This window comes from Mustela nivalis, assembly GCF_964662115.1.
Source record: "Mustela nivalis genome assembly, chromosome: 5".
Lineage (NCBI taxonomy): Eukaryota > Metazoa > Chordata > Mammalia > Carnivora > Mustelidae > Mustela > Mustela nivalis.
The window spans coordinates 95395895-95409935 of NC_139024.1; the positions used below are offsets into that span (position 1 = coordinate 95395895).

The 14041-nt window shown below is 34.8% G+C and overlaps 1 protein-coding gene across 2 annotated transcripts; it reads right to left on the reverse strand.

Annotated features, from left to right (window-relative positions):
* Window positions 1-633: 633 nt before the first annotated feature.
* Window positions 634-13836, reverse strand: LOC309864855 (beta-defensin 110-like; the record flags this gene model as incomplete). 2 transcript variants are annotated; one of them, XM_082730740.1, is made up of 2 exons in its annotated part: window positions 634-767; window positions 13782-13836. In XM_082730740.1, the coding sequence occupies 2 exons, from the start codon at window positions 13834-13836 to the stop codon at window positions 634-636; spliced, it is 189 nt and encodes a 62-aa protein (XP_082586866.1). The 2 variants fall into 2 exon arrangements, with proteins under 2 accessions (XP_082586866.1, XP_082586865.1); XM_082730739.1 differs by lacking the exon at window positions 634-767 and adding an exon at window positions 9009-9157.
* Between the last annotated feature and the right edge of the window lie 205 nt (window positions 13837-14041).

Genomic DNA, 14041 nt, shown 5'->3' on the forward strand with positions numbered 1-14041 from the left:
CTCTCTCCAACACCTTACAATTTATCCTTTTGCAGTGCCAATAAGAGTATTTCATAGCCCTACTGAGAGAACTATTAAACTGTGTCCTCTCAAACTGTCATCTTACAGGAGTTGCTTAAATGCATACCAAAAAAAAAAAAAATCAATAGATAAGCCAAGATTGGAAGGCTTCACATTTGGAAGAGAGAAAACATGCATTTTCTTTTAAGAAATAATTATGACTCTATTTGGAGATATTTCAATGTGGAAAAAAGCAAGTATGAAGATAACCATGATTCTCATAGTAAAACTGGCAGTAAAGTGCCATACATATATTTAGAGATGTACCAGAGCAACTCAGATGATTACCATGAATGGCTGGATGGCAACATGACCATAATGACATTATAAGCACAATTAGAGTCTGATGTCATGTTTAATGAATATGTTTATCCATCTGAAATACAAAGAAAGTAGGCAATGAATAGACAGAAGAGAAACCGAATTACTTTTATTTACATAAACAGTGGTACTGAGGATATAGAAGTGAATATTTTTTATTAAACATTGTTTTCTTTCTGCCAACCCTTGAATCAATAAGATGTGTCTCTCTTCCAGACTTCAATGTTTAATCATACTTCTCTTTTCCAGATTTTATATACAACACTGATTTCTCCATTTTATGCAGGATCCGTAATCATATTCATCATCATCACAAAATGTTTTACATCTTCCTTTCACTCTTTCACATCTCTGAAATTGATATTTGGGCTCCATGTCATTTCTGGCTGCAGTCAAAGAAGACATATAAGTCATCAGTCTAATTTTTCACTTGGGAGTCTTCTTACTTAGGGAAGAAGAAAATCTGTTTAGTTATAAGATCATGTGTGAGGGGTTTGGCGAAGCAGTTTCATGGCACTAAATTGTGGTAGCAGCTGGTACAGAAAGTGACCATGCTACAAACATTTTCCTTGCACAGATGTGTATGTCCTTATCTTACAGTTTACTCGGTACTAAGCTTTAGCTGGCTCCTGAAGGCTCTTGCCTTCCTATCTTTTTTTCTTTCTTTATTAGGACCACATTTGCTCTCCCATGCTTTCATTAAGATGACATTTGCAGTTCTTTAAAGACCTATGATTTTTTTTTTTATTTATTACCATTGCTTTTAATATAATTTTTTTTTAATTTTTATTTTTTATAAACATATATTTTTATATGATCTCCCTGATATGAGGAAGTGGTGATGCAAGACCTATGATTTTTATTTTCATGCTTTTTCAATGTTTTAAACTTAGTCTGATTGCCTCTTTACAGTATTATTTGTTGAATGCTTTCTTCTTCTTTCCGGATCTTACTCCTAATTGAAATTTTCTTTTATTATATTAGAGCAAACACATATGTCCTTTTCACCAGTCTACAGTAATAATGAATGAATAACATGATTTAGTACTTAATAGATGTATTTTTCTTAAATGTTTTTATGGTCTTTTATTCTTGCTGCCTTTTATGATAGTAATGGTTTCTTCTGATTCCCTGTTGTTTCCTACCCCATATATCATGATAATTGTAGTACAGTAAGCATGTAATACATACTGATAGAGTAATTTATTAAGGGAAAAAAAAAGCTCAGGAAAAAATATGGTCAGGAAACACAGTTTTGTTGTATATTGTGTTTAATAAAAAGAGGATCCCCACGTTAATCTTCTAGTGAGTCATCTAAGACAATGCAAAGAAGGATGTCCTGAGATTGCAAATTCATAGATTTGGGTTCATACATTAAAATGGAAGAAAATATTTTTGTTACTTAGAATTTTATTTCTTTTAATGATTCAGTAGTACTGCAACTAATGCCTTTAGAAAAGAGACTTGGAAATCAGGCTTATTCCCCCCACCCCAAATTTTATCTTAGTATTTACTTCTCTTGGATTAGTCATTCCCTCTATCTGCATGATAGAATATAATATAATAGAATAGAATTCTGTACCATAGCTATCACAAATATACTTTGAATATTAAATTTTGTACATCAGGAAAAATAAAGCAAAATAATTTCATTAAAATTTAGGGAATAAATTGAATTTAATTTAGATTAAAATTACATAGCGTTAACTCATAGAACCTAATTGTCTGCCCAGAACCTAAATGAAATTCAGAATGATGTTTCATTTCCATGTGGCAGGTGTTTCAGTGCATAGTATTCTCTAACCATTTGGTTGAGAACTAGTCAAAAACTTCAAATGTAGAGAAAACTTCAAATAGACTAACTTTATGGTTCTTAATAAAGTTAGTAAAAAATAAGAGGAAGTTAAGCATAAAATGAAAGAGATTGTCAGGAGGGTTTTGCCATGTGGATATATGTATGTCCTTTTGGAATGGAAAGATAACTCACCATGACAGAATCTCTGCTCACCAGTAAATTTTGGTGAAATCTAAAGTTATTTCAGATCCGTATTTGATGTAATGAAAAGTAGAGAAGTGCCTGGGTGGCTCAGTGGGTTAAAGCCTCTGCCTTTGGCTCAGGTCATGATCCCAGGGTCCTGGGATGGAGCCCTACATCGGGCTCTCTGCTCTGCAGGGAGCCTGCTTCCTCCCCTCTCTCTCTCTGGCTGCCTCTCTGTCTACTTGTGATCTCTAAATAAATAAATAAATAAAATCTTAAAAAAAATAGAGAAGAGTGTGATGCATGGTTACATTTTACTTTTTTAAAAAAAAACTTTTATTGGGATGATTATCTTTTAGGCTCGTCTGCATTCTTGAGACTCTACTGTCTTGCCATTGATGTTAGTAATTAGTGAAACAGAGAATAAAAAAGCGGAAGTCAAACTTTAGCCTTTGTGAATAAGATGAGCTATATTTTGGGCATATTAGGATTAAAGAATTTAGAAACCAGCAAGGTAATTAAATTCCACAACTAGACATAAATGCAGCTTTGTGGTTTAGGAAGATTTGAGAAAAAAAAATTTCTTGATAGCAGAATTCACTACAGTGAACAAGATAATCTCAGGAAAGCATATGAAACAAGAAGAAAAGGGATTCAAGGACAAAGTACTGGAGGCCACTGCATTTAAGAGACCATCAAATAATCTTCAGACAATTGTCAAAACAGTGATAAACTCTAGCAGTGTGAAGAAGTCCACAGGATGAAGAATAAAAATAGGACTTTGGGTTTGTTTTTAAGAAAACACTGATCCGGGCACCTGGGTGGTTCAGTAGGTTGAAGCCTCTGCCTTCAGCTCATGTCATGATCCCAGAGTTCTGGGATCGAGCCCCACATCAGGCTCTCTGCTCTGAGAACCTGCTTCCCTTCCTCTCTCTCTGGCTGCCTCTCTGCCTACTTGTGATCTCTTCTGTCAAATAAATAAATAAATAAAATACTAAAAAAAGAAAACACTGATCACATTAGCATGAAGATGTTGTTAATTGATGAGGGGGTGAATGTTTTGGTGAACAGAGTGGAGACTAGGAGTCTAAGCTGTTTTTCAAGAAACTTGGTGAAGAATAGAATAAAGCAGATTAGAGAATAGCTCAAAGGAAAAAAATCTCATGAAATCCAACTAATTATACCTTGAAGATATCCAGAATTCTACCATTCCTCATTGTTTTTATTGTTAGCACCATGGACTGAGCTACCATAATGTGTTACTTATACTACATTAATATCTCCTAACTCATGAAAGTATCTCAGAGAGGATTTTCTTTTTCTTGTTATTATTTTGTAATGAAATTCCAATATTCCCATGGCTAAAAGCCCACAGGATTTCTCTCAGAACAGAGGGCAAGATCCCTTCTCATTCCTAAAAAGCTCTGGGTGATTTGCCAGCACATTCCCTTTCTGACCAGCTCACTCGGGACTCTCCTCCCCACTCACTCTTCTCCAGCACCCATCACAGGCATTCCCCACAAATCTCAAGTGAGGTCTCATGATGCCTTCGGACGTCTGTCAATTTTTTGCTCAAGTGTTACCTTCTCAATAAGAGCTCCTGAAAAATCCTATTTAAAATTTCATTTTTAAGTCCCTTAACTCTAACTTACCATCTTCCAACATCCTCTCTGAGATACTTTCTTGGATTAGGAGATATTAATGTAATATATGTAACACATTATGGTAGCTCAGTTCATGGTACTAACAATAAAAATAATGAGGAATGGTTGGATTCTGGATACATTCAAGGTATAATTAGTTGGATTTCATAAGTTTTTTTTTTTCCTTAAGCTACTTTCTAATTTGCTTGTTTATTATGTTTACTGCCTATATTTTTCTCCACCTCTAGAATATGAGCTCTGCAAAGATAGGAAATATTGTCTGTTTTGATTATTAATGTGTCCGAGTCTTATTACATTATGGTGACACATAGTTGGTTCTCAAGGAATATTATTGAATCGGTAAGTAAATGAGAGAGGGGTTGTGAGATGCAGTGCCTGACATATTGTCAGTGTTATGAAATGACATTGCTCTTCTTGGGGACAGATCTCATGTCTTACTCACTTTTCAACTCTATCAAATTGGATCAGAAAACCTCTTATCACATACCACTTCTTGGTGGCCAAGTTACTTAAAATTCACTTTGTATTCAGTAAACATCAGTTCCTTAAGACAGGAGCTGTAAGTTTTTATTTTCATGTCCCACACCCATAACATCATACCTGGGAAGAGGCAAGCCATTAGTCAAATGTTTTATGCATAAATAAATTACTATTTGGAGTTAGATTTTGTTCTTGCCCAAGGACATTGAGGTAAAGTAAATCCTGAAATGGAGAGGGTTTGAGTGTGTGACATCATCTGCTGCTAGTCCCATGCTGGAATTTGATGGTGATAGACCTCATTTCAATGGAATGCTTTTAACTGATTCAGGTGTGTATTGAACTATTAACTACAACAAAAATACCCAATGCCTGATAGTGTCTGTTTCATCAGAGTCGCTTCTAATCCTGACTCATAGAAAACTAAAATGCAGGAAGGCACACAGTGTTGTGGAAATTTTGATTCTGGACCAGAGGAGAGAAAAATGGGAAATTTTCAGCTCTTTAGAGCTAAGTACAGTTACCCTTGAACAATGCGGGGCTTAGAGACATTGATGGCCCCTCCACCTTCCCACACAGTTGAAAATACACATGCAACTTCTGACTTCCCCAAAACTTTATGTAGCCACTGCTGACTGGAAGTTTTATGGATAATATAAAGTCAATTAACATATATTATGTATTCTGTCTGTGTTATATACTGTATCTTTATTTTTTAAGATTTTATTTATTTTTTTGACAGAGAGAAACCACACAGCAGTGAGAGTGGCAGGCAGAGGGAGAGGGAGAGGCAGGTTCCCAGAAGGACAGGGAGCCTGATGCTGGGCTTTCTCCCGGGATTCTGGGATCCTGACCTGAGCCTAAGGCAGAGGCTTAACTGACTGAGTCACCTGGGTGCCCCTATATACTGTATTCTTACAATAAAGTAAGCTAGAGAAAAGAAAATGCTATTAAGAAAATCATAAGGAAGGGAAATACATCTGTAATACTGTACTGTATTTATCTAAAAAAAATCCATGTATAAATGGATTCATGTACTTCAAACCCATGTTGTTCAAAGGTCAGCTCAGTTTCAGATTATCAAGCTGTTTTATTAACCCAATGAACTTTATAATGCATGAGCAAGAAATTTGCCAGATATCTTCCCGTATGTATTTACCCTTTTTTTTTTCTTTTCTTTCATTCTTTTTGTTGCTATAAACAAATTCTGAGGTCAGTATGAATAATTAGTGACACTTCTTTCTCTTTAAGGAAATAGAATGCAGAAGTTTATTAAAAGGGCTTCTAGAACGTTTCGTCAATATCACATACAGCACACAGTTAAAAATTTCTTCAGGGAAGAATATTAATTTCATAGTTGATGCCCATAGGTTTATATCCTCCTTCAAGTTTGTCATATTTGTTCCTTGGCTGAAGGAAAGCTGGTGGCCTAGACCACACAAAGAGGCTAGCTTAGAAATGCAGATGGTTTTGGTTTTCTCTATCAAGCACTGAAGGTTGGAGCGTTACAGGTACAGATTAGTTCATATGCAGAGATGCCTTGGGTATCTTTCAGAAAACTTCTTATTACCTACCACTTCTTGGTGGCCAATTAAAAACTCAATTCTTATTTGTCCCATATTACTAGTATATTAAGTTTCTCAATTCTGCATTATAGGTCTTGATTATCTTAGGTAAAAGTCAAACATTCATTTCTTCTCAACATGACTAATGTATTTATTGTTCAAAAGTAGAGCTATTTTCCCCCCCGGGGCCACCAATATATCATCTCTATCCCATATGTAATAAAATATGAAAATTTCAAATAGATAATTCTCATAATAAGACACATAAAATGTGCTATCTGGAAACATTGATTTTTTTTGTTTCTATTTTTTAATTTTTAAATTTCTGTGGAAATGAGTGCTTAATTATAAGCCAGTGGTTCTAAATCAGGAGTGATTTTGCCTCCAAAGGGGATAATTTTTTTTAATTATTAAAAAGATTTTTGTTCATTTATTTGTTAGAGCATAACTGGGGAGGAAGGGCAGAGGGAAAGGGAGGAACAGACTCCCTACTGAGTAGGGAACCCAACCAGTGCTCTATTCCAGGACCTGAGATGCTTAACTGACTGAACCAATCAGTCAGTTAACTGACCTGAGCCAAAGGAAGACACTTAAGAAACTGAGCCACCTAGGAATCCTCCAAAGGGGATTTTCGACAATGTAGGTAGACATTTTCGATTGTCACAATTAGGAGAAGGGGTATGTTGGCATCTGGTGGGTAAAGGCTAGGGATGCTAAGAAACATCTTCTTGCTAAAGATATAATGCATAGGATAGCTGCCACAGCAAAGAATTGTCTGGATCAAAATACCAATAGTTCTCAGGTTGAAAACTATTTAAATATACTGTAAAGATACTTTTAAGATATTTATACCACAAGGGAACACTCTAAGAACACAAAGTATAATTTAAGGTATTAAAATATATGAAAGATATTGCATGTGAAGCTCTAGTGTGTGCTTAGCAAGTCATTGCTTCATAATGGGAAGTCATATTTTTATTAAAATAAAACAAAAAAAGTAAATAGTCTCTTGCAATGGAAACATATCCAGAAACTTTATCTAAATAGAGAAAAAAATGATATTTCACTATAATAGATAATGCTTAGTATGAACATAGACTCTTATATCTCACATCTGCATTTAGAAGATGTAATGAGACGCCAAAATAAAAACATAAAGAGAGGTAACAAAGACAACTACACTTGTGATAGGCACTTTATAATGTACAGAACTGTCGAATCACTATATTGTACACCTGAAACTATTATAATACTCTATATCAACTATACTTAAAAATAGAAGGAAGGAAGGAAGGAAAGTGGGAAGGAAAGAAGGAAGGAAGGGGGGGAAAAAAAAAAAGAAGGGAAGGGAACGGAAGGGAATGGAAAGGAACGGAAGAAAGAAAGAAAAAAATATATCCAGAGGGTAACTGGGGCCTGGAAATTCTTTGACTTCTCATCTATTCTGAGTCCAAGTCTGACTCACATATATCCACTTAATAAATTTCATTTTATTTGTTAAGTTATCAAAAATATTTTAATTTTATTTGGGAGAAAGGCAAGTTTCTGTTTTACTGCTATGCTGTGTTATTGATGATTTTTTCCCCAAAAAGAATCCCAAATTAATATCAATAATTAAGCTGCATTCCTAAGTTCATAAAAGAAGAAGAATGTGTATTTTTGAATAGCAACTCTATGATACAGCTGTATTATGGAGAGTGTTCTAGGGGAAAATCCGGTGGTCCCTCAGAGGAAGTGGCAAGAGCAACTCAGGCAGAGTAGAGCAGAAGAGTGCAGGCTACTCCTCCTTTCTGTTGTGTGTATCCTCAGACAGGGTCACCCCAGGACTGGGGAGCCTAACTCAGTTGTTAGCCATAGTTTCTGTCTTCGTCAAAAAAATTAATCACATAGAGTCTCATCTCCTTCATGGAATTCAGACCCTTCCATTTTTACTCTCTCTTGTAAATACACACTTTTCCTCCACTAAACAATAAATAAGGACCAGGGTGTCTGGGTGGCACAGTTGGTTAAGTGTCCAACTCTTTGACAGATCAGGTCATGATCTCAGGTTCTTGAGAACAAGCCCCTCATCCAGCTCCACAGTCCGAGAAAGTCTGTTTGAGATTCTCTCTCCCCTTCCCTCTGCCCCTCCCCCTGGGGCTCTCTCTCTTTCAAATAAATAAATATATCTTTTAAAAATGATAAATAAGGGGCACCTGGGTGGCTCAATTTATTAAATCTCTGCCTTTGGCTCAGGTCATGATCTCAGGGTCCTGGGATCAAGTCCCACTTTGGGCTCTCTGCTCAGCAGGGAGCCTGTTTCCCACCCCACCTCTCTGCCTGCCTCTGTCTACTTGTGACCTCTCTCTCTGTCAAATAAATTAAAAAAATCTTAAAAAACAAAATTAAATTAAATGATATATAAGGACAGAAATTTGAGCTTATTGTGATTATCTTTGTTCTTCTGTTCTTACACTAATCCTTCTCTTACTTCAGCTCTTTCTGTTACGAGCAGGATCTGCACTCTTTATATATAGTCTCACAAGCCCTGTGTTTATTATATATTTCACAGCATAGTCTATAGAGCAATGTTTAATGATAAAATGGCAGCACCTTTCCACTGCAGGCTTGCATCTCAGAAAGATGTTTCTCCCATTTCTTTGACTTAGGGATTCTTACAATGTTATTTATGTCAACCAACACAAAGCAGATAGAACTTTGAAGAGTTCTTGGGGAACTTGAATAAAATAAATTCTGCTTATTTCTGGCACCGAGAGATCAAGAGAAAATGCAATGTAAAGGCACCAGATACTTAGGTGACATAGAACCAACTCTCAATGGCTCAATATTAAATTTTATTTAATTCTTTGAGATACACAGGCTTTGAGGGATATTCTGGGAAGACTTAATAACACTGGTCCTCTCTTCTTGGAGCATGTATCTCTTTCTTGTCTTCTGTAAGCTTTACTTCTGTAAGCAGCAATGGGATCCAGGTCGTATGCAGAAAGCAATCCTAATTTCACTTTCATGGCACTCAACTCTACATCGGCCATTACCCTTTCTGCACTCTCTCCTCAAATCCAAGCTACCATATTGGGGATATTTCTTTTTGGCTGTAAGAAGGAAAGAATGACTGAAATTAGCAATTTAACTACGACACACTCACATTTTAAAAGAAGAAAGTCAAAGAAGTAAAAGATTTTTGTATAGTTCAAAAGGAAATGTCCCCCTTCTAATTAATGACTGGGAAAAATCTTAATTGAGCAAAGCTTAAGTGAATGTACCTGAAAATCATGGAAGTGTCTTGGACCTAAGTTAGGTGTGCCAGTTTGCTTCCTTACAAATGACTGCATAGTAACTCTTGGATAGTTCCCCAATCAGTTTAAGAAGTATTCATAATTGACCTCTCAGGCTTAGTCCCTATAATTCTCCAGTTGCATTTGAGCTCTCCCTTTTATCTCTCACAAACATTATTTAAAAAAAAATGTACTTTCCCGGTTTTTCTAGAGATTTTTACTGCAGCTTGATTTTACTTTTCCAAAATGTTGAGATAGAAGTAAAGTTAAGCAATTTGACTGAATTCCTGCAACTACCCTGGGTATTTTGGGATTTATCTCCACAAAGAAATTAGCTAACTCATATCCATGTCTGATGACAACATTGATTTAAAAAATGGGAATGACTAGAATATGGGACCATTGTTGGTCATTACAAGATTGCTAACATTACCGGTGTTCTGAACAATACGTTTTATCTTGTAGCTTGGAGACTGACTTTCACTTGAAGTTTGTATTTATGGTAAGTGGAGAGATTTAGGGAATTGGGAGATGTTAGTCTGGTAGGTTGTAAGATTTATTCCAAGCCAAATACATTTTAATTTTATATTTCACAATATGTGCTGATCCATGTGTTTTCAGAAGCCCTATATTTTCAAGTATTTTTTTTTAATGCAGATCACTTTTAATAAGTAATCACCTTACTCATGTGGTGAGATTGAGGGGAACTGGTGTGGGAGAATTCCAAATATCGCCAAAGGTCAGACTCAAATATTTTTGTATACTTGTGGCATGAAAATAAATAAATTTTTCCACTAATTTCAGCCATTAATTAGGTTTGGTGTTCTAATCTGTCCTTTTAAAGACCAGGCCTTTCTACCTAGACATTACATCTGCGTTTCCAAGAGTTGGTGGTGAGTGGTGATACCTCTTAATGGAAACCTAGACACAGAGCAACATTATCTATATTACTGGTATAAATAGCAGATATAAAACCTAACTCTTTTATTAAAATTACCTCTCTTCTAATGATAATTGAAGCAATGCAGAATATGGCACAATTTACAGCAGAAAAAAAACAGTTACTTTGCACAGATTAAATGTTAATTTCTGAATGTCATTTTTTATTGTATAACTTCTAAGAAGTTACTATCATCAAACCCATGGATGATTTGCCAGTGACAGAAGCCTGAATTAAACTCACTTTAGACAAGAGGATTGTCCCACTCATCACACTATTGTTCAGGATAGCCCCCTAAACTAACCTCACCCCTTCTCCTACCCATTTGTTGTCTTATTTAACCTTTCTAAAAAATATTATCTTCTCTCTTTTCATTTTCAGCTCTAAATATAAGTATCCCCAAGCTTGTGTCTTTGGATTGCTGATATTCATCTTTGCAAGCCTCCACCTACTCATTCCACTATTAGGTATATGCCCTGTTAAGCTCTGACTTAATCTCTAGTGCAGGTTTTCTCACCCTCAACACCTTCTGAGTTGGACAATTCTTTGTTGTGGGGTGCTATCCTGTTCACTGAAAAATGTTTAGCAACATCCTTGGCGTCTACAAACTAGATACCAATAGTACCAGTTGTGACAACTTAAAAGGTCTCCAGACATTGCTTAATGGAGGGTGAAGTTGCCTCTAATTGAAAATACTGTTTTCAGTGATTAAAACTACTATTCTTGTGATGCTGTGATAAGTCAAACATATTGTTTCCAGCCTTTGATACATTGTTTAAATATGGTCTTTCTGGAGTCTCTTCTGATCCCTTTCAGGGAAGTAAACTCTCTTTCCACTGCTCCCACAAGGCCCTTCCTAGGCGCTTCCTATGTCTCATTCAGCCTGCATCCATTAACATGTTCACATGCTAGGGAATTTCTTTAAACAGTATACAAATTTTACTTAATATATAAGCCAGAAATGGGCAAGGTATTTCCTGAAATATCTTTCAACCTATAATTTCTTTTTATTTTCACTCACCTGTCATTTTGTTCTTTAGGCTACCATTAAACTTGCTGGAAATGGCATGGAGTGGAGGGGGAGGAATTATGACTATTCTTTCAGCACAAAACCATACTATCTTATGGGCACCTTGGTGACTCAGTCTGTTGGGATGCCTTACCTCAGGTCATGATCGTGGGATCCTAAGATCGAACCCCACATTGGGTTCCCTTTTTAGGGAGGAGTGTGTTCTCCCTCTCCCTCTGACCCTTCCATGTTCTCACTCACTCTTTCAAATGAATAAATTAAAAAAAATTAGAACTATACTATTCTAGATTCAGAGTACATGTCAGATTTAAAGAGAAGTGATTATTGGCATTTTTTTTTTCAGTTTGGCAGATGAAGTAAAACAACACATGAGAATGAAACGGTACCTCAGTTCTAGACATTTGATGCATTTATAGCCTCTAAAAATGAAGAGGAAAGTTAAGTGACTTCAATGGAAATTTCCCTGTATAGACAGTTCAATGGCTTTTATCTGGACATCTCTTCATCTGTAACTGTCTGAGTGGGAAAACAATGTGGTTTTCTACCTCAATTTTGAGTAAGGATTTTTATACTTTGCAGGTGAGATATAAAAATAACTGAAGAACTCTAAAAGCCATACATACGACATTTTGTGCAGTTTAAGTGAACAACTATACATTGGTGAATACATAAGTTGAAAGACAACATCCTTATTGCTTTACTACTTTCTACATCTATATTTCCTACCAAATCTTTTCTAAATTTGTGTCTGGACTTTTTTTTTGTCAGTATTATAGTTTTCTAAAAGTTTGATTGATGTGTGATTAACAAGGACAATGGTCTTACTTTAATAATATAAGAAAAAATATACAAAAAGTTAATAACACTGATGTTGTAATCTATGCTACTGTATCCCCAACTGGTTTTTAATTTCTAAATCCACAGGACACATGATATTTTATTTGTTGATAAATGCATGAATAGTTTTAATTATTGTTAAGAGTACCTAATATAACTTCTACAAAGAAAAAATAATGAAATTTTAAAAACAATTTTAAAAATGGCGAAAACAGAGACAGGCCTGACATAGTGATCTAGTCATGCTAGCTATTGTTGAAATTAAAAGAAGAAAAGGATTTATCACATGTTAAAAGCTGTATGAATCTGTATAGAGTATCTTTTAAGCCCTGTCTAGAACTGGAAAACAAAAATCCAGAGATCCTTTTGAGTTTTTGAATGGAGGAAATTTTTGAATGGAGAGAAAGGAAGTTATTCTTTTAGTTAAGATGAACAATTAACTGTATTTCTTTGTTATTTCAATAATGCTTGATCTCTATTTGAATTTTATCCACTTGCAAATTTTAAATGATAATTTATCAGTTTATTATGTATACATTATATACATTTTTAGATTGCCATGATGGATTCTATAATATTCACAATGAAAGGATAAATTAGTTTCCTTTCCTAGACCTCTATTATGATTTCTATTGGGCCTAAAGAAATCAATCAGATATCAAAAAAGGAATGTTTTCCTGAGAGGTAGAGAATTTGAGCCTAATTTTAATGCCAATTAGGTAGACTTTAACTAATCTTTTCACTTAATCTCTTGAAAAAAGAGGTAATAAGTGATCTCTTCTAAAATGTATTATTCTATTTCCATACAATTCATACTTACACATTAACTCAGGATTAACAAGATTCTCTTGTTACATACCTGATGTAAAAAGGTAGCCTTTGAGGGTGGAAAAAAAATCTCATGAAAAAAAATAGCTTTGTACAAGGTATTACACTCAACATCCATGTGATCTGTAGCAGTCAAAGACAGAAAGATAGTGACCAGAAATATAGAAAGAAAGGTCAAAAATGGACATGATTTGCCTATATACTGAGAATAGAATAGTAAGAAAGGCTTTTGTTCATTGGAAGTAGTATACTGGCATAGTTTAAAAAGAAGCGAAAGGTAAATAGATCTTTCTCTAGCACAGAAACATCTATCCCTTACCAGTTGATTATGCTAAAGAACATTTTTTTCCCAGTAAAAATAGATTCTAACAAATTGCTTCAGGATAAAGTTGATGAGACTAACGTATTGATCTAATTATTTTAAACTTTTGTTTTGAAACAAAAGTTTAGATTTATAGAGGTTTAGATTAAAGAAGAGTTGTAATCGTAATAGAAGCAAAACTCCCTTTATGGTAACATCTCACGTAATCATGCTTACATTATAAAAACTAAGAAATGAACATTGGTAACATTGGTATAATACTATCAACTAAACTGCAAATTTTACTCACACCACACCAATTTTCCCACTATCTTTAAAAATATATATATTTTTTTCTATTCTGGAGTCCAAGCCAGGATACCAGATTGCAGTTAGTATAAAAATCTTTTAATCCCATACTTTTAAATCATAGTTTTAATCAGAAACAACTTATGTCTCCTCAAATTCATTAGCACAAATAAGCCCATAAACATTTTCATGTTACCTGGTAAAATTGTGGCCCAAAAGAGCAGAATAAAGAAAAAGAGATGAAACTTCATGGTGGAGTTTCTCAGGAAAAAAAATACATATATACATGCATATATATATGTATGAGTGTGTATATATATATATATATATATCCAGATCTTGTTCAAGTCAGGGGTTGCCAAATAAGAAAACAGAGAATCCTTTTATTTATAGATTCTCTTGGGAAGTGGTTTTAACTACTGAGGCTTATCAATAGTGAGAACATTTGTATGCTTG